Source organism: Auxenochlorella protothecoides (assembly GCF_000733215.1).
Source record: "Auxenochlorella protothecoides strain 0710 unplaced genomic scaffold scaffold19, whole genome shotgun sequence".
In the NCBI taxonomy this organism is placed as follows: Eukaryota; Viridiplantae; Chlorophyta; class Trebouxiophyceae; order Chlorellales; family Chlorellaceae; genus Auxenochlorella; species Auxenochlorella protothecoides.
In genome coordinates, this window is record NW_011934300.1 from 120,294 (window position 1) to 145,402 (window position 25,109).

Genomic DNA, 25,109 nt, shown 5'->3' on the forward strand with positions numbered 1-25,109 from the left:
TCCGACCAACTTCCTGGATCTCTCCGGGAGGTCCGATGTGGGCACCAGTAACGCGGATCAGAGAGTGAAGGCTGCATGCTCATGCAGGCCTGCGGAAGAAGATTATGCTTTGTGGTCTTATATGCCCTCAGATGTGCCTGCCATGTGAAACTCTCCCCCCGCGGTTGTTTCGCCGTGAGGGACGCCTTGGCCAAGCCCCCCTAACAGACGCCTTGGCAACACAGCGAAGAAGCGGGTTGTGTGACACACAAGTGTGCTCAATAATGAAGGCTGAGACATAAATGGGGTGGTTCTGGCAGAGGGATCATCCCATTTCTGTGCAAGCCGCGCATCTGGGGACAGGAGTCCCCGGCGCCCTCAATCAGTCCCTGGCCACCTCAGAGGACCCCTACTGACCACCAGTCCCAGATACGAGCATGCATGGGCGCGACCTGCACCTCGATGCCCCCAATTCTCAGTTATCTCGCTGGATCTGGTCCCTCCACCCGGCTCCAAGAACACCATAGCACCATGGGCGAAGGGCTGTCTGCATGGCACTCGCACCCGTCCCAACCGGCAGATCAAACCAGCCTGCTGACCGCCCGGCCCCCTCAAGCAGGCAGCGCACCGGCCTACAGCACCATGTAATGGACATGCCAGCGGTTCATGCGTCCTCCGCGGGCCCAGGGGAGGATGTGGCCTCGCATGCGGACTTCTCCTGCCCCGTGTGCCGCGAGGTGATGCGCAGCCCGTGCGTGACCCCCTGCGGCCATACCTTCTGCCACGCCTGCATCCTGCGCCACGTCCAGCGGGACAGCACCTGCCCCTGCTGCCGGTCCTACCTCACGGAGGCCCGGGTCTGGCCCAACCACCTGCTGGCCGGGGTGTGCAAGGCGCTGGAGGTGCGAGGCGCGCGCACGCGCCTGTCCCCAATCGCCCGCCTCAAGCGCCTGCTGGAGGAGGTTGGCCCCGCCATGCTGCCAGAGGAGCTGGACGCCGCGCTGCACCTGCTCTGGACGCAGCGGCAGCGCGACCCTGCACCCCACCTGCTCCTCCACTTCCTCCAGAAGACGAGGCGAGGGGGTGGATGATTTGGGGAGAGGGGGGGGGGAGGGTCTTTGCGTCCTGTGGTGTTGGAGGGGCTACCCTATCATGATGATTATTGGCTGGCGCGGCGACCCCATCATGCCTTCCCTGACCAAGCCTTGCCAGCCTGGCCTGAAGCCAGGCTCTTTCGCTCCTCGCCCGATCAAGTCACATCCCCTGCAACCCCAACACCTCCCTTACCACTCGTGTCGCTGCCCATCGTTCCTTCCTCCCCACCCCAGTCATGGCGGCCCCTCCCCTCACCCCACAGGCAGTCCAAGGAGGCGGAGCTGGACAGGGTGCAGGACCGGCTGGACTGCCTGGAGACCGACATCCGCGCTGTGGCGCGGCGGGTCGACCCTGGCTGCCTGCCTGGCACCGAGCTGGAGGACACTGGGTCCAGCCGCGAGGAGGGTGAGGACTCCAGCAACGCCTCGGGCAGCGGCGTGTCGCCCCGAGACCCCGCCCCCGGCCCCGACCCGACGCAGGACCTGGCAGGCGCCCCGCTCTTCGTTCCTGGCGGCAAGCGCGCCCGCCTGTCGCAACACCTGGACGGCCTGCTGGCGGCCTACGAGGCGCGGCGCGGCGCGGGCGCGGGGGCCTCCGTCCCCGGCAGCGACGGCGGGGGCCTGGGCGCGCTGGCGGGGGCGCTGGACCTGGTCCACCGCGCCGCGGCGCTGGAGACCGTGGCCGTCATCCCGCGCCCGCCTGGCGCCCGGCCCAACAGCATCGTGTCGGGGCTGGAGTACAACAGCCGCGGCAACCTGTTTGCCTGCGCGGGAGTGTCGCGCCGCATCAGGTGGGGAGCCGGGGGTGTGCGGGTGCCTGGGCGGATGCCCGATCCACGGTGCACACCTCCTGGACAAGGTTTCGACACTACTGCTCCATACTGAAACCCATCTCTGCTCCTTCCCTGGGAGTGCTTTTCCCCTTTCTCTTGGTGGGACCCCCCCCCCTTTCCCAAGGAAAACACCCAGTCATTCCTCATCCATGCCGGACCCCCTGTCCCACCACAGCGTGTACGAGCACGCCGCGGTGCTGGCCCCGGGCTCGCCGGCGCAGCAGCCGCCGGCGGCGGAGCTCATGGCCCGCTCCAAGATCTCCTCCCTGAGCTGGGACCCGGGCAGCGAGCACCGTGTGGCCGCCTCTGACTACGACGGCGCCATGAGCCTGTGGGACGTGGAGGGTCTGGCGTTGGTGCACGAATTCGAGGCGCACGTGCGCCGCGTCTGGGCAGTGCACTACTGCGCGGCGGCCCAGGGCCTGCTGGCCACCGGTTCCGACGACGGCCTGGTCAAGCTGTGGTCCACCAGCCTCGCCACCATGGTCGGACAGGTGTGTGTGTGTGTGTGTGTGTGTGTGGAGGGGGGGTTGGGGAGGCTGGCAATGGTGGAAGGAGGGAAGGAACAGGATGCAAGGCGGTAGAAGGGCCAACCCCCCTCCCCACCCATCATCCCCTCCCCTGCAGATCGACGTGGGCGTCAACGTGTGCTGCGTGCGGTGGCGCCCGGGGTCCAGCCACCATGTGGCCCTGGGCTGCTCGGACCACCACGCGTACCTGTACGACACGCGCCATGTGGCGCGGCCGCTGGAGACGCTGTCAGGCCACAGGTGCGGCGCGGGCTGTGGTCAAGGCGCCGGGTGCTTGTTGTTGCCGTGGATGAGGGGGCACCTGGGCAGGCTGGCTGGTCTGGGATCTGTGCCCTCACGGCTCTGCCTGTTCCTATCATCATGTTTCGGGGTGCGTGTTCATGTCCATCCTGTCCCCAAGATTCCCCCCACCACCTGGCTTTCCCCCACCCCACCCCCGCATTTGGCAGCAAGCCGGTGTCGTACGTGCGCTGGCTGGACTCTGGCAGCCTGATCACCGCCTCCACCGACTCCACGCTGCGGCGATGGGGCATGCTGGGCGCCGACCCCGGGCCGGGGCCCTCCAGCTACACTGGGCACACCAACGAGAAGAACTTTGTGGGTCTGTGCGGTGAGTCAGGGAGTGGCAGTGGTATGAGGGTGTGGAGAGTGCGCTGGGAGCTTGTCGCAGGACACGGAGGAGATGGAGGGGACATGCGGACCTGTGCATATCATGTCCAGCACCTCGGCATGCCATGGTCAGTCGGGGCATGCCCAACCCATTCTTCTCCACGCATTCGCACCCTCCCCTTTCCCCCCTTTCCTCCCCCTCCCGTCTGCAGTGGAGGACGGCCTCATTGCGAGCGGCAGCGAGACCAACGAGGTGTACGTGTATGGAACCCGCTTGCCGCGGCCCCTGGCCTGCCAGGCCATCCAGACGCCGGTGCCGGCCCCCGCCCCAGCCCCGGGCGGCATGCGGCCAGCACCCCCCCAGCCCTTTGTCTCCGCAGTGGCCTGGCGGCCGGGGGCGGAGCACCTGCTCGCAGCGAACTCGGCCGGTGCCATTCAGCTCATGCGCGTGGTGGGCTCCGACTGACGGTGCGGCTGTCCACCCCTGCTGGCCACTCGGCTTGACCTGGAGTGGCCGAGGCCCCCCCGCGCAGAATTTGCGATCACTGTTTTCCGCGACGTGGTTTTCACCATCCCCTTCCAATTCATTGCCAGACCCAATAACTCACCGTTCCTCAGCACCCTGCATTACAGCAGAGGATCAGCTTGGCAGCCTCGCATGGCGAGAGAAGGTCACAGGGGCGATTTGGATCCAGTGAATCATGAATCGGGAAGGCTTTGAGGCAAGGTCACCCGCGCTGGAGGGCTGGCGGAATCGGGTGGGGTGCAGCAAGGGGTTCTCAAACAGGGAGGGCTGAGCTTTGATGAGGGGGGGGAAATCCCATCACAGGCTTTGACTTGGGAAAAGGGGGTGCTAGGCTCAGGGGCCGGCATGTTTGTCTACTCCAGCAGGTCCAGTCAGAACCTAGGGTTTGGGAGAGCCATGCTACAGCGCGTGTTTACTGCTGCATGGGCACTACGGCTGCGGCTGTGCCGTACCCCTTTGCTCGTCGGAAGAGCATGATGTGGGGCTCGGGGCGGTGGATGGTGTAGTGGATCCAGCCCCGGGACTGCTGCACACCCAGTGAGCGCCACTCGTGCTCATGCAGCAAGCGGTCTTTTGGCAGCCGAGTCGCGATCTCGGGGGGGAGCACTACATGCCTATACTCGTACACGTCGTCGTAGTAGCGCTCGCTGCGGTGGTGGAGGGTCCAGAGCATGTGAGGTTTTGCAGGGACTCGTTGGTGCCGAACGGCATGATGGACTGTACGAGAGGTCTGCGCGAAAGAAAGGCGCCACAAGATTGTTTGCAGCTTATGAAACATACCCAATGATCAATGGATATGTTCCCAATCAATAACCAATCCCCGTCTTCCTGGCTCTTTGGGTTCGCGCCGGGTCGGCTTCGCCCAGATCATAACGCCCTCGCCTCACCTGTAGTTGATCCCAGAATTCATGGACTCGCTCCTCAACTCCCTCAAACACCAACATGCTCCGGAAAGGATTCATAACGGGCGCGCCCCGCTCGTGCTCGTCATGTTGGCCTGACAACCAGTCACTGCCCAGGGGTGGACTTCCCGCCAGTCAGCCGATGCCACGCCAGCAAGACTCACCTCCATCTACCCGTTTGCCCCCTCAATCTCACGCATCACAGGACCCCACGCATCACTCACATGCAAGGGTCGAGGAGGCACGACGCACTTCATTGGTCCAGCAGCAAACGAGCCTTTGACACAGCAAGGTCTGAAGTGATCACTTCAGGCCAGATAGGGCTGTACATCACAGGCAGGGAGGCCGGGCACGACTGAGATCCTGAGGAGCCTACCAGCTTGTAATATGCGAGTGCTTGCAAATCTGAAGGAGGGTGGTCCCCTCGTCCTCGACGTCGGAGAAGTCCTGAGCCCAGGCAAGCGGGTGGGGGAGACCTTGCGCGTCCTTGCTCTGCCGCCATTCGAAATTCACCGGACGTGACTCACCCAGTTCATCTCTGCAGATGCGGTCAAGGCGCGCGTAGCCACCTTGACGGGGTGGAGGATCCAGGACTTTCGCCTGTATGCAGGCTGCAGGGAGTGGCTGCACCACGTGGCGGACGCCCGGTGCCCCCAAGAGTGCACTGCGGTCCCCCGACTCCGCGGTGGCATGATGATCAAGGTGCCAGAGTGCCTAGGTTTGGTCACACCTATTGCATGACTGGTCCAGAGCGACTGACGCAATCCTCCCTCCATCCCCCTACACCAGGTCAAAACGCTGACTGGCAAGGAGATCGAGATCGACATCGAGCCCAATGACTCAATCGCCCGAATCAAGGAGCGTGTGGAGGAGAGGGAGGGCATCCCACCCGTGCAGCAGAGGTATGGGTGATCAGATTCCTCATGTTGCGGCTGCAAGCGCTGGCAAGGCTGGCACATGCATGGGGTCTACCCAAAGCATCCTGGAGAGGAGGTCGTGCGAGTGCTGTCTGCAGCAAGCTCAGGCGCGTTGAGCCTGACCCATCCAGCAGTCCCTGAGTAAGAGAATATCTGAACACTCCCCCTCCTGGCCCTGCCCCTGCCAGGCTGATCTTTGCCGGCAAGCAGATGAATGACGACAAGCTCGCCAAGGAGTACAACATCGAGGGAGGCTCGGTCCTCCACCTGGTGCTTGCGCTGCGGGGAGGCTGCTGAGTGCGCAGCATCAACATGTTTGCCAGTGAATGGCACTGGTGGTTATGTAATACAACGCTTTCAAAATTGGGTTCCACAGCCGGTGCATGCCTTGCCAGAAGAGGCCGTCTCTCCCCAAGTTTGAGCGCGCGCTTCAGATTGAGCGATGGTTCAGTGACCGAGCCGTGCGTCTACAACATGCAGCCTCTGTGGGCATTGCCAGCGCTGCCAAGGTTTTCATTATTACCATCAGCTCAAATTTCACTTCGATTCAAGGTATTTGCCCTTTGTTCTGAGACCCCGAGGGCCTCTCCGACACATCTCCAGTCCTGCACGACCACGTTCGGGGATCCTCCTCGCATCTGCTAATCAGACTGAATTTTACAAAGCCTCTGACTGCGAGCTTCATCGCATTCTGGGCATGGCCAGGGATGAGGAGGCGGAGGCCCTGCCCGTGGAGGACGAGGAGTGAGTAGGCATAGCTCGAGTGTGCATTGAATAGGGCCGCGCAACGCCATGCAAACTACTTGAAGCATGACTGACGCCTCGCATACGTGTTCTCAGGTATGAGGAGTACATCCCGGTGAAGAAACGGCGGCAGTTGGAGGTCCAGTCCCGCTTGTCCAGGCTCGGCCGGCCGTCGCTGGTCGCTCCCTTGAATGGAGAGCCTCTCCGGAACAAGGACGGCGGGTCGTCCGATGGCGCGGGGGCAGCACCCAGGGATCAACAGCCGGCCGTGCAGCAGCGTGGCAAGGAGTCCCTGCTCATCCTCAAGGCCAAGGCCCTGCAGGAGGTGGGTGGACCATGGGACCACTGCATGCGCAGGGAGCGCGCCTCGCCCCAGCCCGAGGACCTGTGACCTCCCATCCCATCCCTTCCTCCCGCCACTCTTGCCTTGCCAGGGCTTGGGCGAGACCGAGCAGGAGCGCGTGCTGAAGGAGGAAGCAGAGCTGATGCGCAGCATCACCCAGAAGGCGGCGCTGAAGACTTATGCGGAGCTGGCCAAGGACATCAAGTACACGCAAGTGATGAAGACGGGGTGGAAGCCGCCCCTCAAGTACCGCCTGACCTCCGAGGACGAGCATCAGGTTCGTGTTTGTTTGTCTTTTCTTTTTGGCAGTGGAGGGGGAAGGAGTCTTGCAAAAGGACATGCTCTGGGAGCCCTGCGTGCTCTCCTGCTGGCACCTGCAATTCCAGAGCATTCAACTCTATGATATCTCACCCACAAGCCCAACGATTCCCCTTCTCCACTGGCTAATACCACTTCCCCTCTCCTTCAATACCCATGCAGCGAGTGAGGGACCACTTCTACATCATCTGCGAGGGGCACCACCTCCCCCCCCCCATCCCCGCCTTCGAGGACATGCGGCTGCCGCCCTCCATCCTGCGCTACCTGGCCGATGCCGGGATTAAGAAGCCCACGCCCATCCAGATGCAGGGCCTGCCGGCCATTCTGTCAGGGCGGGACATGATTGGCATCGCCTTCACCGGCTCGGGCAAGACCCTGGCCTTTGCCCTGCCCATGGTCCTCGCTGCCTACCAGGTGAGGAGGGCATCTCTTTGTGGGAGTGGGAGTCTGTGCATTGTGTCAATCGACCCTGTGGCGTACAAAGGGGCATGCTTACGGGCTGCTGTGCTCTGGGCTTGCTGGTCAACATGACGTGCCCCGTCTCGTCTCCACTCCTCGCCCAGGAGGAGGTCAGGATGCGGCTGGAGGGCGGGGAGGGCCCCATCGGCATGGTCATCTGCCCCTCCCGCGAGCTGGCCCGCCAGACCTACGACATTGTTGTTGCCTACTCAGAAGCCCTCAGGGCAGGTGCGGGCGCGGATTGGAGGTTTGGATATAATCCATGTGGCCTGCTTGACTTGGCGGTTGGCTGGCCTGAACATGCCAGATGCATGGCTTTGTAAACTGGCGACGACGTCCCACTGCTTTACCAGGATCGTGCTGGTATAGGCTCCCTCCGCGGCTCTCTGTCTGAACCTGAACCCCTGCCTGTGGAACCCCGTCCCCACCGATTAACCTTTCCAAAAACTCTGCACCCCACAAACTCTGCCGCAGACGGCGCCCCCGAGCTGCGCACGCTGCTGACCATTGGTGGCGTGGACATGAAGTCCCAGGGCGACGCCATCCGCGCCGGCGTGCACATGGTGGTGGCCACCCCCGGCCGCCTCAAGGACTTGCTGGCCAAGCGACGCATGACCCTGGACGCCTGCCGCTACGTGTGCCTGGACGAGGCGGACCGCATGGTGGATCTGGGGTTCGAGGAGGACATCCGCGAGATCCTGTCCTTCTTCACCGGCCAGCGCCAGATGCTCATGTTCTCCGCCACCATGCCTATGAAGATCAAGGCCTTTGCCGAGTCGGCGCTGGTGGACCCCGTGACCGTCAACGTGGGCCGGGCAGGGGCGACCAACCTGGACATCATTCAGGAGGTGGAGTACGTCAAGGAGGAGGCCAAACTGGCCTACCTCCTGGAGTGCCTGCAGAAGACACCGCCGCCGGTGCTTGTGTTTGCGGAGGGCAAAAAGGACGTGGACACCATCCACCAGTTCCTGCTCCTCAAGGGCGTGGAGGCGGTGGCCAGCCACGGTTCCAAGGACCAGGAGGACAGGGAGTGGGCCATCCAGAGCTTTAAGACGGGGCAGAAGGTAGGAAGACGTGGAGTTTGAGGGGTGGGGAGAGTCCGGTGCTGATCTTCTGGCCACGGGGTGCTGGTCTGGAGTGTGCCATCTGCCCCGGCACATGCCACCAGAAATCGTCCTGCAGACCCTGCACCCGCTGTACACCCTCCCACCTCTCTCACTAGACTATCCTCCCTCGACGCACATGACTGACCCACCCGCCCTCCCCACACCCACGTTCCAGGATGTGCTGATCGCCACGGACGTGGCGTCCAAGGGGCTGGACTTCCAAAACGTGCAGCACGTGATCAACTACGACATGCCCGAGGAGATCGAAAACTACGTGCACCGGATCGGGCGCACGGGGCGGCGCGGCAAGACGGGCCTGGCCACCACCTTCATCAACAAGGCGCAGAGCGAGAGCATTCTGCTGGACCTGAAGCACCTCTTGCGCGAGGCCAAGCAGCGCATCCCCCCGGTCCTGCAGGCCCTGCACGACCCCATGGACGAGCTGCGGGTGAGGGAGAGTGAGGGGGTTGGTTGAGGAAAGGGGGGAGGGGGAGGGGGTGCCGAGGCCTGCTGATGGATGACAGTCCTGAGCGATGAAATCTGCCAGGACCCAGAAGCAGGAATTCTGAATGCCTGCTGCTTCGAGGCAGGCAGGGATGGAGAAACCACGGGGATGCTGCGCCCACATGAAGCCCCTTCCTGTCGGTGCTTCATCCAACTCCCCACTCCCTCACGCCCTGATCCCTCCCCTCACGCCACCACCCGCTCACACAGGAACTGGAGGCGGCCTCGGGCACGAGGGGTTGCGTGTACTGCGGTGGGCTGGGCCACCGCATCGCCGACTGCCCCAAGCTGCGCAGCGACACAAGGGACGCAGGGCGGAACAGCAAGGACCACTTCGGGAGCGGCGGGTTTGGCGCCGAGATGTGAGGGCACTCTCTGTCTGTGCCGTGCTTGCACTGCTGGGGAGCAGCCATGCTCCTTGTTCGAGTGCAGTCTGGCAACATGCTGCGGTCGTACACATGCACAGGGGTCAGAGGTGCGTGGTACATCGGCTGGCAAGCAGAGGGGTGGTGGGGGTTGATCCAGTGTCTACCAGGGAGCTTGAAGTGGGTGTGCTCACGGCTGGCAAGCAGAGACTCTGAAGGGAATCGATCAAGAATTTGAGGGAACCAAGTGCACATGTGCATTGGCCATGTGCATTGGCCAGAGTGCATTGGCACGGTCTTCCGTCCACAGCCACTGTGCTGGGCTGCCCGCCCCAGGCCGATGACTCCAGCTCCTTGCAGTAAGTCCCCGGCCCTCCCAGCACCTCACACTGCCTGCCACGGCCCGCAGCCGTCACTTCCGGACGACGAAGCGGTGCAGGGCGCGTGGCACCGACTCCGGGATGGGCTCGCTCTCCTTCCGAGCGTGGCCACCGCCCAGCACGCCCTGCTCGGCCATGCGCGCCCGCATCGCTGGCGCCTTGTCGTCGATGACATTCTGCTGCTTCTTCCGCCGTTTCCGGGTGGGCTTGTTCTTGCCCTTCATCGGCGTCTTGGCGTCGGCCTTGGCGCGCTGCGCCGCCAGGGCCGCCGCGTTGGCCGCGGCCGCCGCCTCCGCGCGCTCCTTCTGCACCTCCTTGGGCTCCCGCGCCAGGCCGCCGATGGAGTCGGGGTCCAGCACGATCATGCCCGGCTGCAGCTTGTCCAGCAGGAAGGCCACCTCCGCCTCGCGCGCCGCCTTGCGCCGCTGGAAGGGATCCGCCACCAGGCTGTCGTAGTTGGGCTCGCCCGCGCCGGGAACGAGCAGCGCGCTGACCCCCCCGCCGTGCCCTGCCGCCAGCACATCCTGTTGAGGGTGAGGAGGGAGGATGTGTGTGCAAGGAGGAAGGTATGGGAGAACGTGTAGTACAGAAGGCGGCACAGGGAGCGGCGGAAACCCTGAAATCTGCAGTCCCTCGCTCGAGGCTGCGGCGCGTCCACCATCGAGCGCAAGCTCAGCACGGGGCATCGGTAGACATCGCAGGCCTCCGCGTCGTTTCCTCGCCCAAAGGCATGTGCGGCAGCGGTGAGGATCGCATCACCCACCTCCCTCAGGCCCACATTTCCTGCCCCTCACAAGACAGCGCCCCTCCGCTCTCCCAGCCATCCAAACACACACACAGATGACCAATCCCCACCCCCCCACTCACGTCGTATGGGCAGAACACCAGGTCGCGCAGCCCGGCGTGCGGCAGCGTGTGGTTCAAGTAGGGCGCGGCGGCCTTGTCCCGCAGCGCCTCGAGCCACACCTGCACCCGCCGCCCCCACCCCACGGCCAGAGCCCCTCGCTGGCTGATGTCCAGCGCGGCGGCTGGGGCGGGCGCGTTGTAGGCGTGCAGCGCCCGCATCATGCGCATGTCCCACACTTTGACCGCGCGGTCGGCGCCGGTGGTGACCAGGAGCGGGCCGGCGCCGGCGCCGCGCGGCGCGTGCGCGGCCGCCAGCACGGGGCCGTGGTGGCACAGCAGGCGCGCGGCGGGGACGGGGGAGGTGGGCGTCCAGAGGGATACTGTGCCGCGGCCGTGGCCGAGCGTGCTCACGCCAGTGGAGGGGTCATGCGTGAGCACGCGGCAGGGGCCAGCCCTGGTCTTGGCCGACGCCACGATCTGCCCCGTGCTGGTGTCCTGCCAGGTCAGCACGCCCGAGGCGCCCACGGAGGTCAGCAGGAAGTGGTGCGGCAGGAAGTCCAGGCGCCAGACGTTGGTGTGCGCCTGTCGAGGGGGGTTGTGGTTTTCCGCGGGGGTGGAAGTCATCTAAAGGTGATGGGAGTGAGAGAAGGGAAGGGCACGAGACATTGTTTCATGGTCTCTGGGCTTCGAGGGCACACCGGGAGGCGCAGGCGACCAAGGGGAGACCATGCACGCAGGTGCCGAGAGACGAGGCGACTCCTCCCCCTCTTGAAAACACCCTCCTGCAACAAAAGGCCCCTCTCACCCCGCGCTCACCTTGAGGCAGTGGACCTCGATGCCCCGCTTGTCGTAGATGTAGACGTACTTGCGCTGCGCGGCGGCGAAGAACGCCTCGCTGTGCAGTACCGACACGTCGTGCACGCTTTCCTTGACCTGCACCTCGCACAACACGCGCGACTGCAAGCGGTCCATGAGCGCTAGGTGCCCGCGGTGCCCGCCCAGCGCAAGGTACCGCCCTGCGCGGGTGGTGGCCAGCGCATACGGGCCTAGGGAAGGGAGGGAGAGGTCAAAGGCCTTGGGCCCGGCACCTACTTCTACCGCCTACAGCGAGGGGAATGGGGTGGGGGTGGGTGAGATTGGGTGGGGCTGGATGGGTTGGAGTGGATGGGCCCAAGGTGCATGAGCGAAGCCGGCAGGCAGAGGAGGGCAGCATGAGTGAGCTGGTGACTGGGACCTGCACACAGGCTTCTCATTCTCGGGACTGGCCATGTGAGGGGCATCGTTCCCCGCCTCCACCCTCCAAAATCACAAAGCCTTGCCTGGACGATGTCTTCCTGGTGGAAGCGCCACGTCTGCTCCATGCCCTCCGCCTCCAAGCCGCCAGCCGCAGCCGGCAGCAGCCAGTCATCCACGCGCGCAGCTGCCTTCTGGGCATCCTTGAACACCCTGAAAGTGAAGGGGGAAGGGTGAGAGGAACACGGAGGTAAGAGATTCAGTGCATGCTGCCGGGTGTCCGCAAGCACAGTCTGCTGCGTATTCACAACCGCTCCACAGCTGGCAACACATCCCAGAGCCCGTGGCACACACCGCTCTGTGTACAAGAGCTGGCCCTTCAGCTTCTTGTCCTTGACCTGCGCGCATGCATGAATGGAACTGGAATGACATCGCCACTCCAAAGTCGTGAAAGGGCAATAGATACTCTCGTCACAGGAAGCACACTCGCGCACCGTCTTGGTGGAGACCTCCTCCCCTCGCCGGTACTTGGCCACCCCCGTCTTAGGGCCGTCACTCCTCTTCCTCGACTTATTGGCCCGCGCGGGGGCCGCAGCATCTACCGCATCCGTCATATCTAGTCCTGTCGAGCGTCACAGTCGTCTGTGTACGCAATACGACGGCCCTGCCTTATTGGGGCGACATGCACGGCCAGAGTGCTCCGGTAAACGACACGCAGATGTGGTCTGGCGGAGCCTGTATATAGAATCGGACACCTTGAATGATAGAGCTGCTCGCAGTACGTGAGTTGTTTGCAAATCACCTTTGCGCCCATTCTCGCGCCCCCGTCGTCCCTCAGCATGTCCTGGTGGATTTGGAAGAGGGCGCCACAGCCGACGAGCTGTTGACCCGCCTCCCAAGCTCATGAACAGTGCGGTACAGACAATAAGACATTTTCTCAGGGTGCTTGATATGATACAAATAGCTCGACACTTCGGAGGCAGAGGGCAGGATCACCAGCTCAGAGCTCTGGGTGCAATGCTTTGATGGTCCTAGGGAGCCACCCAGTGTCATCGGAGCCACCACAACTCCACAGCGCCCACATCAAACTCCTCAATTGGGACTAGGGGAGGACTTCCAAACGTCAGGCATGAGCGGGACAGGCCCTTGGCAAAGTCGGCATCCAGCCAGATGGCATACCTGCCATACGAGGGTGTGGTGGCATCGTAGGTGAAGAGGAGAACCATTGCAGCTGTCAGCCAGGGCAGCTCCCAGCACAGGGCACGAGGCCATGTATTGCAGTGCATGACCCTGGGCCTGGGTCTAAGACTGTCGTCGGGGAGCAACTCACCCGCCAGAGCCGCCGACGGCGATGCCCTCCGCATCGCCCCACATGAAGTAGTCATTGGAGGCTCGGGCGTTCTGCTGTGTCCACCACCGCCATGCACGCTGGTACTCGACACAAAAGGAACGGAGGGGATTCAGGAAGAAGGTTTGGGGAGAGGAAAGCTCCGGAGCACGGCAGCGCGCCAAACTGTTATGCACCGCACGATAAGGCGCAAGCCTGCAAACTTCGGCCCGGCATTGCCGAAAAGAAAGCAGGCACTCTTCGCGCCCGCACCATCCCCGCACCTGCTGAGTCCCGAGCTGGAAGACGAAGGTCTCGCCTGTTCCATAGAAGCGGGTGGATGTGCGCCAGGGCTCGGAGCAGAAGGCCCCCATCACATTCCTGCAGGATGGGGTACTTGATGGCATCAGAGCAGCAACACCCAAGCACCTGTTGGCAGGGAGGCGACCATCCTCCTCTCGTGCCACGGCTTAAACGAGGCACAGTCCCAGCACCTATTCGTGGCATCCTTGCCTCCCCCTCGAGAGGCCTCCGCTCCCGCAGCCAGACACGCAGGCACCGGCACCACCACCCCCAGCGCCCAGATGGACTTAGCACTCAACCCGTCGGCACCTGTCCATGTCTCGGACGACGAGCACGGTGGGTGCCCTGCCATGCCCCATCCTCAGCATGGTCTGCATGGAGATGCCGTCCCGCAGCGTGCTGTAGGCCAGCTGCCAGCGCGCCAGGCGGTGCCGTGTGGGGCAGAGGGTGGCGAGGGCCGCGGCCTCCCCCGGCCGCAGCAGCGAGCTGGGCTCGGCCAGGGGGTCACGGGCGCGCGGGTCCACTCGCAGCGGCACCGGCTCGTTCTGCTCGGCACCAAGGGCCGCAGCGGAGGCGTGCGCGGCCGCGGCCTCGGCCGCCCGCTGCTCGTCGGCGCGGCGCCGGCTCCTGCTATCCTCGTGGGCCGCCTCCTCCTCCTCCTCCTCCTCGTAGGGCGTGCCCACTATGGCCTCGACAAGGCTTGGGAGGAAGGGGATGGCGCGCCAGACCCCGGACAGGCCTGGATCCGAGCCCTCATCCTCGTCCTCCTCAGGAGGGCTGGACAGGCCCTTGAGTCGTTCCGGGTCGGTGGCAGGGACGGGGGCAGGGTCCTCGCCAGTCAGCTCTGCGACCATATGGAAGGCAGAGATGTGATGCGGTTGGTGGTTGAGGGGGAGGGGGGGGGGGGGGGTTGCTGGAGCGGGGGACCGGTGCACAGTAGGGACGAGCTGCCAGGACCCAGGCGACACCTGCCAGGATGCGACCCAGCATCGCAGGAGGTTGTGCGCCAGCTGGATTGCTTTCAGGTACAGTCTGTGGATCTGGAGATACAGTTTCCTCAAGCGATCGCCTGCCTGATCGACCTGGCCGGAAGCAGCTGCAACCGACCATGCATCGAAGGTGGAGGCGAGGGGAAGGGAGGTGGACAAACCTCCGATCTCACGTCTTGATCAAGTAGAGATAGATGGAGACGTTATATAATCCAAGTCCCAAGGCTGAACAACTCCTCTGTCATGCCCGCTCTACGGTCTTCCTCCAGTCCCCCATTCTCAGAATCGGGCGCAGGTGCAAGATTTTCATATCGGGCGCCATGGAGAGGGAGAAGGGTTTGCATTGACAACATCACTGCACACAACTGCTGTATTTGTAAGACCTTTCGAGACATTCAAGGAGATTGAAGACAAAAGGCTCGTTACGAGTTCTACACTTAAGTCTGTATGCGTCCCTCCATTAGCCTAGCATTGCTACTCCCAGGATCATTTATGCAACTTTTGTTCCTCCTCTCATAGGCACTTGCATCGCCCTTGGGAATTTAGCACAAAACACAACAGGAGGCGTCCTTTTCGTGGGCAAGGTGCAGAACAGCTGAAAGGCGGAAGAGCAAAAACAGTTCGTCACGGGGACTTCCCACGTGGTCACCCACCGCAGTACTATTCCCGCCCAATCCAGCTTAATTACCGAGGTCTAATGGGATCGGATGTGTTCTGGATGGTATGAACGAACCATGGGAGGGGAGCTACTTTCGTAGTATATAGCCCTGCTCATATCTTGTATGTGACCGGGCTCTCGCTCTCCTGGGCTTTTGCTCATGCTTGATATACCCATGCCATTGTATAGAATTTGTCAGCCTGTATAGAAGACAAACCGCGCTGCCAGAACCCGCCCATTCCCAGACCTGACATGCCCCTGAGCGGTGGGTATTTTTAGCTGGCAACAGTAAGGAGAAGCAAGCACGAGGGGGAAAGGGGCGGGCACAGGGCTGGCGCTCAGGTCCCAGAGCAGCGCGTCGGGGGTGTGCAGCAGCCCAGGCACTGCGTTGGGAAGATGGGTCCCCCGCGCCACGAGACGGGCCCGCTCCTGTCCCTCACAGGGTGCGGCGGCTGTCATCAGCCCCAGCGCAGGATTGCCGCGGCCCAGGACAGCCCTGCCCCGAACCCCGCGATGGCCACTACGTCCCCCTGCTTGATGGTCCCTGCCCGCACCGCCTCGTCCAGAGCCAGTGGGATGGAGGCCGCCGAGGTGTTGCCGTACTCGGCCAGGTTGCTGATCACCCGATCTGAGCAGGAGTGACGGGAGGGCAGGGTTGGGGAGCGGTGGTAGAGATACCTGGGTCCGCGACAGACCTGCCCCGCCTGCTGCTGGGGCAGGGGTTGGTAAGAAGTGGAGCAGTGGCGCCACCGACAAGATCTCTCCCCATGCATGGGCCCCCTTCAGCAGCCCCCCATCGGTGCCCCTCCCCCTACCTCTTCAGGCATGCACACAAAGACAAACATACATACATCGCCCCCCAGCACCACCCTCGCCCGCCGGCTCACCCGCCGGCACCCCCAGCCGGTCTGCGGCGGCGGTCAGGATGCGCTGGTTGGCCTGGTGCAGCACCAGCCAGTCGAGGTCCTTGACTTCCAGCTGCGCCACGCCCAGGGCGGCCTCCACCGTCTTGGGCACGGCGCGCACCGCAAACTTGAACACTTCGCTGCCGTTCATGGCGATGTTGGCAAAGGCGGGGTGGGAGGAGGCGGTGTCGTCGTTCAGCGCCTTGTCCCCGGCGCCCAGGAACCTGGAGTGCAGGTGCCGCTGCCCGTTGCCGTCTGTGCGGGGGGGAGGGAGGCGGTGGGTTTGGAATCGAGTGTTCATGTGCTTGAACCCTTCCTCCCCCAGCCTGTCATCATCTCCCAACCCCACTCCACACACGACGTCATCCTCCCCTACCCACCCCCCAACACACACACCTGATCTCAGGTCGTGCCCGAGGAGGTTGTCGCGCTCCCCCTCCCCCCCCGCCTGCAGGAGCACGGCACCCGCGCCGTCGCCAAACAGGATGCAGGTACCCCGGTCGCGCCAGTCGATGTAGCGCGACAGCGCGTCGGCGCCGATGACCAGCACGTTGCGGTATGCCCCCGTGCGCAGGAACTGTGCGGCGGTGACCACGCCCATGACGAAGCCGGAGCAGGCGGCGGTGAGGTCGAAGGCGGCGGCGTTGCCCGCGCCCAGCCGTGCCTGGACCGCGCAGGCGGTGCCGAAGCCGTCGTCAGGGGAGGAGGTGGCCAGCAGGACCAGGTCCACGTCCGCGGCGGGGACGCCCGCGGCCGCCAGGGCACGCTGGGCCGCCAGCAGGGCGTGATCGGCCAGCGACTCGCCCTGGGCCAGGATGTGCCGGCGCCGGATGCCGGTGCGGGACACGATCCACTCGTCGTTTGTGTCCACAAGGCGCTCCAGATCGGCGTTGCTCAGCACCCCGGCGGGGGTGGAGGAGCCGGAGCCGGCGAAGCGAACCCCGGCGCCCGCGGCCACGGAGCGGGGGTGGGGGGATGGGGTGCGGGCCACCGCCAGGCGGGGGCCGGGCCGGGCCGGCAGGCAGGCCGGGGAGATCTGGGCCATGTGGGACGCCATACCGAGAGACAGGGGTGCGCAGGGTCCGGGCCGCGAGGGAAGCAGACCCCCGCGGGGGAGGGGGGGGGGGTGGGTTTGGGCTCGAGGAGAGTGAGGGTGCCCAGAGCGGAACCACGTCGGCGCAGAGAGGAGGGGTGCGCGCCGGCCCGATCCTGACTCGATCCCAATACAGAGTCTGGCTGGGTGGCATACTGGCGCGCATCCAGGGCCCCAAAACCGGTCGCATTGCGTTGGCGCACCCCGCATTCGACAGGAGATCCAAACTGGCATCGCAGGCGGAGCACGGGACGACAGATATGCAACACGGCCCGGGCGGGCTCCTGGCTCGATGGCATGCGGCGACGTGACTCGACTGTACAAGGGGGATCGTATCCATGGCAGAAATTGTACGCGACACGGGCATGCGTGGGAGTCGGCGACCGAACACGCTTCCCCGGCGGGGGGGACCGATCAGTGATCACTGCTGCCTGCACTCCTGCGGCTGTGCTTGGCTGTCCACGGCCTGCACGGCATTCGAGGGTAGGAGGGATGAATCGTCTTGACCTTCATGCACAAAGGAGCCTCCATGTCATGAAGCCTTCAGTCACCAAAGGAGGTGCACGATTCCTCCACCCCAGCTTCCATCACTTCCAGGTCTGCTCACCCCCGCCTTGGGGCCGGTCTTCCCGGTCGACTTGGATCGCTTGGTCTCCTCCTCCCCTTCTCCCTCGCTATCGTCGTCCTCACTGTCGTCCTGGTGGGGAGGGAGGGATCAGCAGGAGTCGATGGCCAGGAGGTGATCCTCTGACGTGTGCACATCCATCACCCCCCGGGCCTCCATCCCGCCAACGGGCGCGCCCTGCCCTGACCCACCTCGTCATCGGAAGGGGACTCATCGTCGGTCTCGCCCCCGGGGGTTGCGCCATCATCCTCGCTGTCGTAGTCCTCCTCGCTGCTCTCGTCATCCTGCAGCGCCTCGCCCGTGAACCACAGGTAGGGGTGGTCGATGATCTTCTCGCGGATGATCTCGGCCACCTCGTAGTCGTCCTCCATGGCGGCCTGCAGGCCCTCCAGCTCCTCCTCCTCGATCTCCTCCTCGTTCTCAGGGATGGGCGGTGGCGTGAACCAGTTGAAGAAGGACTCGGTGGGGGTCTGCTTTGTGGGGGGGGTCCCCTTCTGGCCGGGGCGCATCTTCTTCTTCAGCACCTTCACCGTCACGTTCTTGCTGGCCGACTTCCACTCGATGGGCGTGGCTGTGTGTGGAGAAGGGGGGGGGGAAGCAGGTGGGGCTATGCAGGAGGGGACCGCGTGCATGGGCGAAGAAAGAGTGAGGGAGGGCAGCGCAGCCAGCTGCATGAGCGAGCAATGGCGAGTCCCCTCCCCAATCCACCTTTGATGTCACGGATGACAAGATCCTCGTCATCGCCCATAAAGTAGGTCTTCGAGAGGGTCTCGTTCTTGAAGAAGGGGTTCTCAGCAAACTTGAACACCAGGGTGAAGCTCTGCATGGGTAGTGATCGGGGAGGGGGGCCCTGGAAGAGGAGTTTCCTTGAAGGGGTTGGGGAAAGTCCGGCAATGCCCCTCACTGCCTTCCCATAAGCAGGGCATGCAGCCACCATCGTCCTTCCGTTGGCACCCCAAGGCCACGGGCAGGCCGGCCTGCTCGCTGGGGGCTGCCTAGCATGACACACCGACCCCGATCCACAGACTTGGACCCAAGCATCAGGCATCCCTTTAAATTTCCAGCCGAGCGGCACACACCTCCTCCTCCTCCTCCTCCGACAGGCTCTCCTCGTAGATGTCGGTGAGGTAGCTCAGGACCTCAACATCCCGCTCCGTGATCTGCATCAAGAGAAAGAGCGTTTGCTGCAGGTCAGGCATGTGAGGACTGATGAGGCCCTGGCTGAGGCGGCCTGGAACCAAAAGAGTCCAGGCAGCATGCATGGATGGTGAGCGGGTGCCGTGGACCAACAAATGCTGGGCTGTGCACTCTGAAAACGTTTCTGTACTGCAGCACCACGTTCTGCACTGAAGCGTTGCACCCACTCAAGCAGGGTGAGGGCCTCCAAAGATGCCTTGGGAGCTCCTCCCCCTTGGAGCACAGCACCGCCCTCACCAGAGTCTCCAGGTGGGGTTCGTTCCGAAGCGCAATCATCCAGAAGTCGGGGATGCCCTTGGGGACATTGTCAGCGCCCTCCTCGGTCACCACGCCTGTGTTGGACGCAGACGACACAGAGTCTGCAGCTGCAGGCAGGAGACTGAGCATGCGGCCTCCATGCATGCAGCGCCAGTCCTGGCTCCCACAGTATGTTCAACCGAGTGGCCCAAGCGACCCAGGACACACTTTCTTTCCCTGTCACCACCTGGGGCCTCGGTGACGCCATTCACGATATCACGCAGCTCCTTGTCCAAGGGGGCTGCGTGGCAGGGACAGGGCCAATCTCGGCTGGTGGATCATGATGGTGTCTGCCAGGCCCACGGAGGCAAGGGACCTCCCCGGTGTTGAACCCCATGCAGGCATGGCAACGCCTGGTGGCATCACAGCTCAATCTGCGCACCATACTTCTCGCTGTACTCCTCCTCCAGCTGCTTGACCTTGGCATCGAACTCCGCCTCGAGGTCGGACCGCTGCTCATCGATGTCACCCAGGTATTCAATCCGCCTCTGCACAGCCTCGGGCAGGGACTCGATGTAGCCGCTCGAAGACCCGACCATCTTTCCCAACGCTTTCTGGGAAGGCAGGGAGAAATAATAGGATCATGTGAGGCAGCTGTAAGGACAAAAATTCGCGGGGGCGTCCCCCTGTGACGGTCTTGCCAGCGCCCAGGACACACCTGGAGAGCTCCGACCAGTTCGGTGTTCCCACTGGCCATTAGCTGCTGCAGCGTATCTGCATGTCACGACTTTGACTGTTAGATATGCAAACGGGGAGGGGTTAATTGTGGGCCTATTTCCCGCCCTCCCCGTACCTGGGGTCACTTCAAACGAGGGATCAGCAGCCTCCTCCGCCGATCGAGCAGACCTGTTCTTCGGAGCCATTGGATGGATACAACCTTGATGTTGTTATAGAGCAGAAGCTTGGTTCTTTGGAGCTCGTCATGAAGCTGCACGGTATAGCCTGAGCAGACGTATGCACAGAGGCCTGCATGCTCAGCACGGCTCAGCACGGGGTCGCATGCCGAGGCGGCGGGAGGGGCTCACCCGAAGGCCACATTCCAAATGAATGAGGGGAGCAGTACCCCCCCTGATGCAGCAAGAAGGACATCACAAGTGACAGTGGCATGTCACCCATGCCCACCATTTACACGCATCTCTGCTTGAGGAGATCGAGCACAGCCGATCATTGAATTTTCACAACCTGTGTATCTTTACCGATACGGCTGGGAACTTTGGCAGCCCATATTTGAGGAGAGGACAAAGGAGGCACATCAGTCGCAATCTGAAGGGTCAAGAGCACTGCTGCCATCTATCAAAATCCCTTCAGGGTCTTGACGGATCCAGAGTCCCTCGCCCAGCTCTCCAACTTCTCCACGGCTTCGATGTACTGCATCTTGGTCTCCCTCAGGGATCCAGAGGCGGCCGTGGACCTAAGTCTATCGAGGCTGTCAGTCACTGCAGGTGTGAGATGCCCGGTGAAGGAGGATGTGGGGGGAGGGTGGGTGAGGTGATGATGGCAATCATTGCCATACAGGCACAGGTCCCAGCGGCATGGAAACCCGTGAAGGACGCTTCAATCCCTTCATCGGAGCCAAGCCTTCACCATGCACGGAGAGGGGTCTACATCCCCCAAATCCTGCGGCCATTCACAGCCAAGACTCACCGCTGGTCGCGCCATTCACGCCGGAGAGCAGAGAGTCTCCCAGCAGATCCCCCAGGCCCTCCAGGCGACCGGCCTCCAGCTGCTCACCCACTTCTGCCAGGGCATTGATGGCGCTCTGGGCTGGAGCGGCAACGGGATCGGCCCTGCAAATGGAAGGTAGGGGTTACATGTCAGCAGGGGTGACATGTGGAGGCCTCGCCGGTCTGGGAGTGCGCATGCATGGCTTGCTGTTGTTGTGGGGAAGCAACGGCGGGACAGAAGAGTCAGGAAGCCATAATCTACATGCCTCAGAACCGCTGCCATCCTCCCGTGTGCTCCATTAAGTGCATGCAACACCCCAGCGGTGGGTATGACTCACGTGGCTACAAACTGCCCGATCTGGCGTTTATCCCTAGCCAGTCGCTCGGCCCGGCTGGCCTTGGCCTTGGCAACAAGCTCCTCATCGTCGTCATCAGGGATGAGAGCCAAGGCGGGACGAGGGATGCTCAATGCAAGTGGTGCCACCCCCAGCATGCCCAGTAATGCGCGTCGATTCGCTGTGGGGGCGTGGGGCGCGACGGCCCGGGGGTGGGAAACCCGTCCAGGGGCAGAGCATCCCGACACGATTGTGTGTGCGTTCATGGTGGCCATAACACGCTCCATCTTGCCCTAATGTACCGACTATATGCCTTTGGGGCTGGGTATGGCCGGGGTGGTCTGTGACCCCTCTCAATCCGCCGGCCACGCGGTTTCTTCCCAAAGGGGAACAGCTCAGGGCCGGCCGGGGCACAGGCAGGCCCCGCACAACCTGTGCAATACGGGTGGCTCTCCAGCACACACCAGAGATCCTTTGCGCCTGCTGTCGGAGGGGCCGGGACAAATTCGTGACCAGTTTGCAGGCCGCGACGTCGACCGCAACACCGTAAGCTCCACACGAGTCGCGCAATACCTGAGACACTCCCGAACGCCCGTCCAGCGCTGGCCTTCCAAGTAATTGGACATTCCCTCGAGACAAGCACACAGAGGGAGCAGGCGGTTGTCCAGACCGGGTCGGACCCGCCCAAAAGTGTTCATGTCTGGGCCCAGCGGAGACAAGCGGGCCGAGATCTACACGCATGAGTCCGCGGACCCCATCTACGCCCTCAATTGGAGCGTGAGTATGGGCGGGGGAGGGTCCCCGGGGCGCGTGCCGGTGCCGGCGCGCACCAGGGTTCACAGGCTTGCCCAGCCCGGATTCCCTCCCGGTTCTGTAGGTGCGCACTGACAAGCCCTTCCGCCTGGCCACCGGGAGCTATGTCGAGGACCAGAACAACCACATCGACATCATAGTCTGTGAGTCGCGGGCGCCAGGGTGCTGAATCCGGGGTGGGGGTGGGGGAAATCCTGGCAGAGCCCCCACTTCTGCGCTAGGGGGTGGATCTGAGTAGGCACACGGTGCCGCTCCTGCCTGCATCTTCTACATGGGGAGCCGTCCTGTATCGGTCCAGGGCCAGCCGGCAGCCGGAGGCCTCCCCTGGGCTGGCATGCTGTGCGGCGCGCAGCTGGTGCAGCGGGACGAGGGTTTGTTGACCCTCGCCCAGACGTCCGCCTCAATGACACCCTCTCTTTGAGTCTCACAACTCCCCTCCGCCCAACCCACCCCTCAGTGGATGAGGCGCGGGAGCAGTTCCAGGCCGACCCGCGGCTGTCTTTTGTGCACCCATTCCCGGCCACCAAGCTCATGTTCCTGCCCGTGAAGGACCCCAACCAGCCAGACCTGCTGGCCACCACCTCTGACTTCCTCAGGATCTGGTCCATCAGCGAGGACGGGGTGGCCCTGGAGAAGCTGCTGAACAACGTGAGCGGCCGCATTCGAGGGGGTTGTTGGACCCTGGGGTCTCAGGCGTATCATTTTGCGGGTGGGGGGAAGGGTCTGAGGGGCAGTGGGATGGGCCACTGGTGGAGGCCAAGTTGAGGCCCTAGTAGGGCCCTCAGGGCTCCCGCACTCCCTGACTTGGCTGTCCTCATCGCCAGCCCTGCACCATCCCCAGCGCCACATTCCACACCTGCACCTATACCCATGGACCCCTCTCCACCCCCTCCCCCCCCCCCCCAAAAAAAAAACCCTACACAGACCAAGACGAGCGAGTACTGCGAGCCCATCACCTCCTTCGACTGGAACCACCTGGAGCCTCGGCGGCTGGGCACCGCCAGCCTGGACGCCACCTGCACGGTGTGGGACATCGAGCGGGGGTGTGTAGACACGCAGCTCATCGCGCACGACGGCGAGGTGTACGACCTGGCCTGGGGCGGGGCCACCATGTTTGCCTCCGTCTCCGCCGACGCCTCGGTGCGCGTGTTCGACCTGCGCGACCGCGACCACAGCACCATCACCTACGAGTCGCGGGGCGGGGAGGCGCTGGTGCGCCTGGGCTGGAACCGCGCCGACCCGCGCTTCATGGCGGTGCTGGCCGCCGGGTCGGCCGAGGTGGTGGTGCTGGACGTGCGGCGGCCGGCGGCGCCGCTGGCGCGCCTGGCGCGCCACACCGCCCCTGCCAACGTGCTGGCCTGGGCGCCGCACTCCGCCTGCCACCTCTGCTCCGCGGGCGACGACGGCGCGGCCCTGATCTGGGATGTGGGCGCGCTGGGCGGCGGGGGCGGGCCGGGCGGCGCGGCGCAGGACCCCGGCCTGGACCCCATCCTGGCCTACAACGCGGGCGCGGAGGTGGCGGCGCTGCAGTGGTCCGCCGCACAGCCGGACTGGGTGGCCATTGCCTTTGGGAACAACGCGCAGGTGCTGCGCGTTTAGAGGCCGGGCCGAGGCGAGGCCGGCGTGTGGAGGAGGAGCGCCGGCGGAGGGCGGAGGCACGGCCCCACGGCGAGGCGCGGAGGGCGCGCAGCGACACCCCGGCTCGACGCCCGACCGGGGTGCAGACAGAGAATCCACCCCCCGCCGCGCAGCCGGGAGCTCCTGACAGATACTCCACACAGACCCCCAGCCATTGAGGAAGGGGTCTGAAGACCCAACAGACCACACCGGGCGTGCAGTCCCGGCTGCACACCCCGCGAGCGCTCCAGCTCGCGCCATCGGATACGCTTTTCTCTTGGAAGCTTACCACGTCACTTGTCATTTTCCCAGAGCCGTGTGCCGCGGGGGGGCTGTGGCGCGGCCCGGCCCCGCCCAGGGGCCGGGGCGCCCCCTCCCCATGGCCGCACGGCGGCCCCTGCGCCCGCCGCCGCGAGCGCCGTCTGAGGGGCAGAGGCACGGAGCGTCCCCCACCCCGGCCCGCTCTGGCCCCTGAAACGAGAGACGGGTCTGGAAGGCCAGGCCACGCCCGTGGCGCGGCGCTGACCTCCTGACCCGGGAACAACCCATTATTTTACTGTGCTACACTTGCTCCTCCCCCGGACCCTTGTTACTTCCTTCCCTGTCCAGCTTGAAACCGGTATGTGATGGTGCTGGCTTGAGAGAAGACCCAGAGCACAGGGGATTGGGTGGCCGTGAGGATGGGCCAGCGGCCCCCTGGCTGTGCAAACACTGGCTGATCTGCCCAGGGGACTGAGGCCACGGCCAGGCAGGGCTTGCGAGATTGTCAATGCAGTGATTGCCGGCGGCTCGGAACCACTCGGACTCGTGGCGGTGCGATCACATGGAAAATTCAGTGGAACACCCACTGCTTCATGCCGAGCACGAAACGAGGAGCGACACGACGACGCTGCGACGCACGAGCACTCCAAGGCCCTGGGGGAAATGGCGGTGTGCAGTCAAGGGGCTGAAGGGATGCTCCTCCCCTTTCGACTGGATAGTTCAGGGGGCACTCCTGAGCTCGTGCAGGTTTTGACCCCGTAGCACCGCGCCTGCCCCATGCCTGCTGGGTGGGACCCCACAAAGTCCCCTCAGCCCTGCTCAGGCTCCAGCGCGTAGGCGGCGCCCCTGCACAGCGGGCAGCGCAGAGGCACGGGCCCCCTCTCCCCGGCCACCACCTGGCGCAGGCAGGCGGCGCAGAAGGCGTGCCCGCACCCTGCCAGCCGCACCCCCGGCGCGGCGTCCATGCAGACGGGGCACAACGCCTCGCTGCCGGCGGAGGTGCAGGAGGACAGGCGCGGCAGGGACAGCGGCGCGGCGGCGGCGTCGGCCCGCCCCGCCTCCCCCGTCAGCTCCAGGTAGGACCCCACGTCGAACAGCCCGTGGGCGTGCGTCGGGGAGGCGGACGCGGCGCCGGCGGCGCGCTCCGCCGGGCTCCCGGGCGCCGGCGCGGACCCGCGTCGCACGCCGGCGTCGGTTGAGCACCGCGCACGCAGACTGAGCCGGGCGAGCAGAGAGGCGGGGCGGTGGCGGGGCTGCGCGCCGGCCGCGGCGCGGAGCCCCTCCTCGCGCGCCGCCAGCTCCCGCAGCAGGTTGCGCCGCACCGCCCCCGCGGCGAC

The 25,109-nt window shown here is 64.2% G+C and overlaps 10 protein-coding genes across 10 annotated transcripts in view; 4 read left to right on the forward strand and 6 right to left on the reverse strand.

The window, feature by feature from the left end:
- Window positions 1–632: 632 nt before the first annotated feature.
- Window positions 633–3,511, forward strand: F751_2057 (E3 ubiquitin-protein ligase COP1; the record flags this gene model as incomplete). The annotated part of the gene is made up of 8 exons (XM_011401625.1): window positions 633–941; window positions 1,341–1,577; window positions 1,749–1,864; window positions 2,082–2,391; window positions 2,534–2,676; window positions 2,886–3,046; window positions 3,258–3,298; window positions 3,410–3,511. 8 exons carry the CDS (start codon window positions 633–635, stop codon window positions 3,509–3,511), a joined length of 1,419 nt encoding a protein of 472 aa, XP_011399927.1.
- Window positions 3,512–3,983: 472 nt separating this feature from the next.
- On the reverse strand, window positions 3,984–4,481 carry F751_2058 (Cyclin-dependent kinases regulatory subunit 1; the record flags this gene model as incomplete). Its single annotated transcript, XM_011401626.1, has 2 exons — window positions 3,984–4,218; window positions 4,459–4,481. 2 exons carry the CDS (start codon window positions 4,479–4,481, stop codon window positions 3,984–3,986), a joined length of 258 nt encoding a protein of 85 aa, XP_011399928.1.
- A 1,606-nt stretch (window positions 4,482–6,087) lies between these two features.
- Window positions 6,088–9,230, forward strand: F751_2059 (DEAD-box ATP-dependent RNA helicase 35; the record flags this gene model as incomplete). The annotated part of the gene is made up of 8 exons (XM_011401627.1): window positions 6,088–6,134; window positions 6,231–6,459; window positions 6,569–6,754; window positions 6,958–7,209; window positions 7,359–7,482; window positions 7,729–8,318; window positions 8,536–8,769; window positions 9,075–9,230. The coding sequence occupies 8 exons, from the start codon at window positions 6,088–6,090 to the stop codon at window positions 9,228–9,230; spliced, it is 1,818 nt and encodes a 605-aa protein (XP_011399929.1).
- Window positions 9,231–9,641: 411 nt separating this feature from the next.
- Window positions 9,642–12,302, reverse strand: F751_2060 (putative U3 small nucleolar RNA-associated protein 7; the record flags this gene model as incomplete). Its single annotated transcript, XM_011401628.1, has 6 exons — window positions 9,642–10,133; window positions 10,477–11,037; window positions 11,272–11,501; window positions 11,765–11,901; window positions 12,043–12,086; window positions 12,183–12,302. 6 exons carry the CDS (start codon window positions 12,300–12,302, stop codon window positions 9,642–9,644), a joined length of 1,584 nt encoding a protein of 527 aa, XP_011399930.1.
- A 435-nt stretch (window positions 12,303–12,737) lies between these two features.
- Window positions 12,738–14,172, reverse strand: F751_2061 (Oxidation resistance protein 1; the record flags this gene model as incomplete). The annotated part of the gene is made up of 4 exons (XM_011401629.1): window positions 12,738–12,867; window positions 13,019–13,122; window positions 13,300–13,396; window positions 13,628–14,172. 4 exons carry the CDS (start codon window positions 14,170–14,172, stop codon window positions 12,738–12,740), a joined length of 876 nt encoding a protein of 291 aa, XP_011399931.1.
- A 1,251-nt stretch (window positions 14,173–15,423) lies between these two features.
- Window positions 15,424–19,621, reverse strand: F751_2062 (3-oxoacyl-[acyl-carrier-protein] synthase 3 B, chloroplastic; the record flags this gene model as incomplete). Its single annotated transcript, XM_011401630.1, has 10 exons — window positions 15,424–15,593; window positions 15,853–16,125; window positions 16,267–16,763; window positions 17,389–17,429; window positions 17,571–17,660; window positions 17,780–18,159; window positions 18,297–18,408; window positions 19,023–19,117; window positions 19,270–19,323; window positions 19,465–19,621. The coding sequence occupies 10 exons, from the start codon at window positions 19,619–19,621 to the stop codon at window positions 15,424–15,426; spliced, it is 1,869 nt and encodes a 622-aa protein (XP_011399932.1).
- A 754-nt stretch (window positions 19,622–20,375) lies between these two features.
- Window positions 20,376–21,239, reverse strand: F751_2063 (hypothetical protein; the record flags this gene model as incomplete). The annotated part of the gene is made up of 3 exons (XM_011401631.1): window positions 20,376–20,518; window positions 20,727–20,869; window positions 21,085–21,239. 3 exons carry the CDS (start codon window positions 21,237–21,239, stop codon window positions 20,376–20,378), a joined length of 441 nt encoding a protein of 146 aa, XP_011399933.1.
- F751_2064 (hypothetical protein) lies at window positions 21,076–21,378 on the forward strand (the record flags this gene model as incomplete). Its single annotated transcript, XM_011401632.1, has 1 exon — window positions 21,076–21,378. The coding sequence occupies one exon, from the start codon at window positions 21,076–21,078 to the stop codon at window positions 21,376–21,378; it is 303 nt and encodes a 100-aa protein (XP_011399934.1).
- Window positions 21,379–21,777: 399 nt separating this feature from the next.
- F751_2065 (WD repeat-containing protein LWD1) lies at window positions 21,778–23,493 on the forward strand (the record flags this gene model as incomplete). The annotated part of the gene is made up of 5 exons (XM_011401633.1): window positions 21,778–21,858; window positions 21,959–22,037; window positions 22,352–22,542; window positions 22,819–23,172; window positions 23,410–23,493. The coding sequence occupies 5 exons, from the start codon at window positions 21,778–21,780 to the stop codon at window positions 23,491–23,493; spliced, it is 789 nt and encodes a 262-aa protein (XP_011399935.1).
- Window positions 23,494–24,581: 1,088 nt separating this feature from the next.
- F751_2066 (hypothetical protein) overlaps window positions 24,582–25,109 on the reverse strand; it is a gene marked incomplete at both ends in the record, with an annotated part of 2,792 nt that continues 2,264 nt past the window's right edge. The window contains one exon of the mRNA XM_011401634.1: window positions 24,582–24,706. Coding sequence (XP_011399936.1) covers window positions 24,582–24,706 — 125 coding nt within the window. The remainder of the gene's footprint in view (window positions 24,707–25,109) is intronic.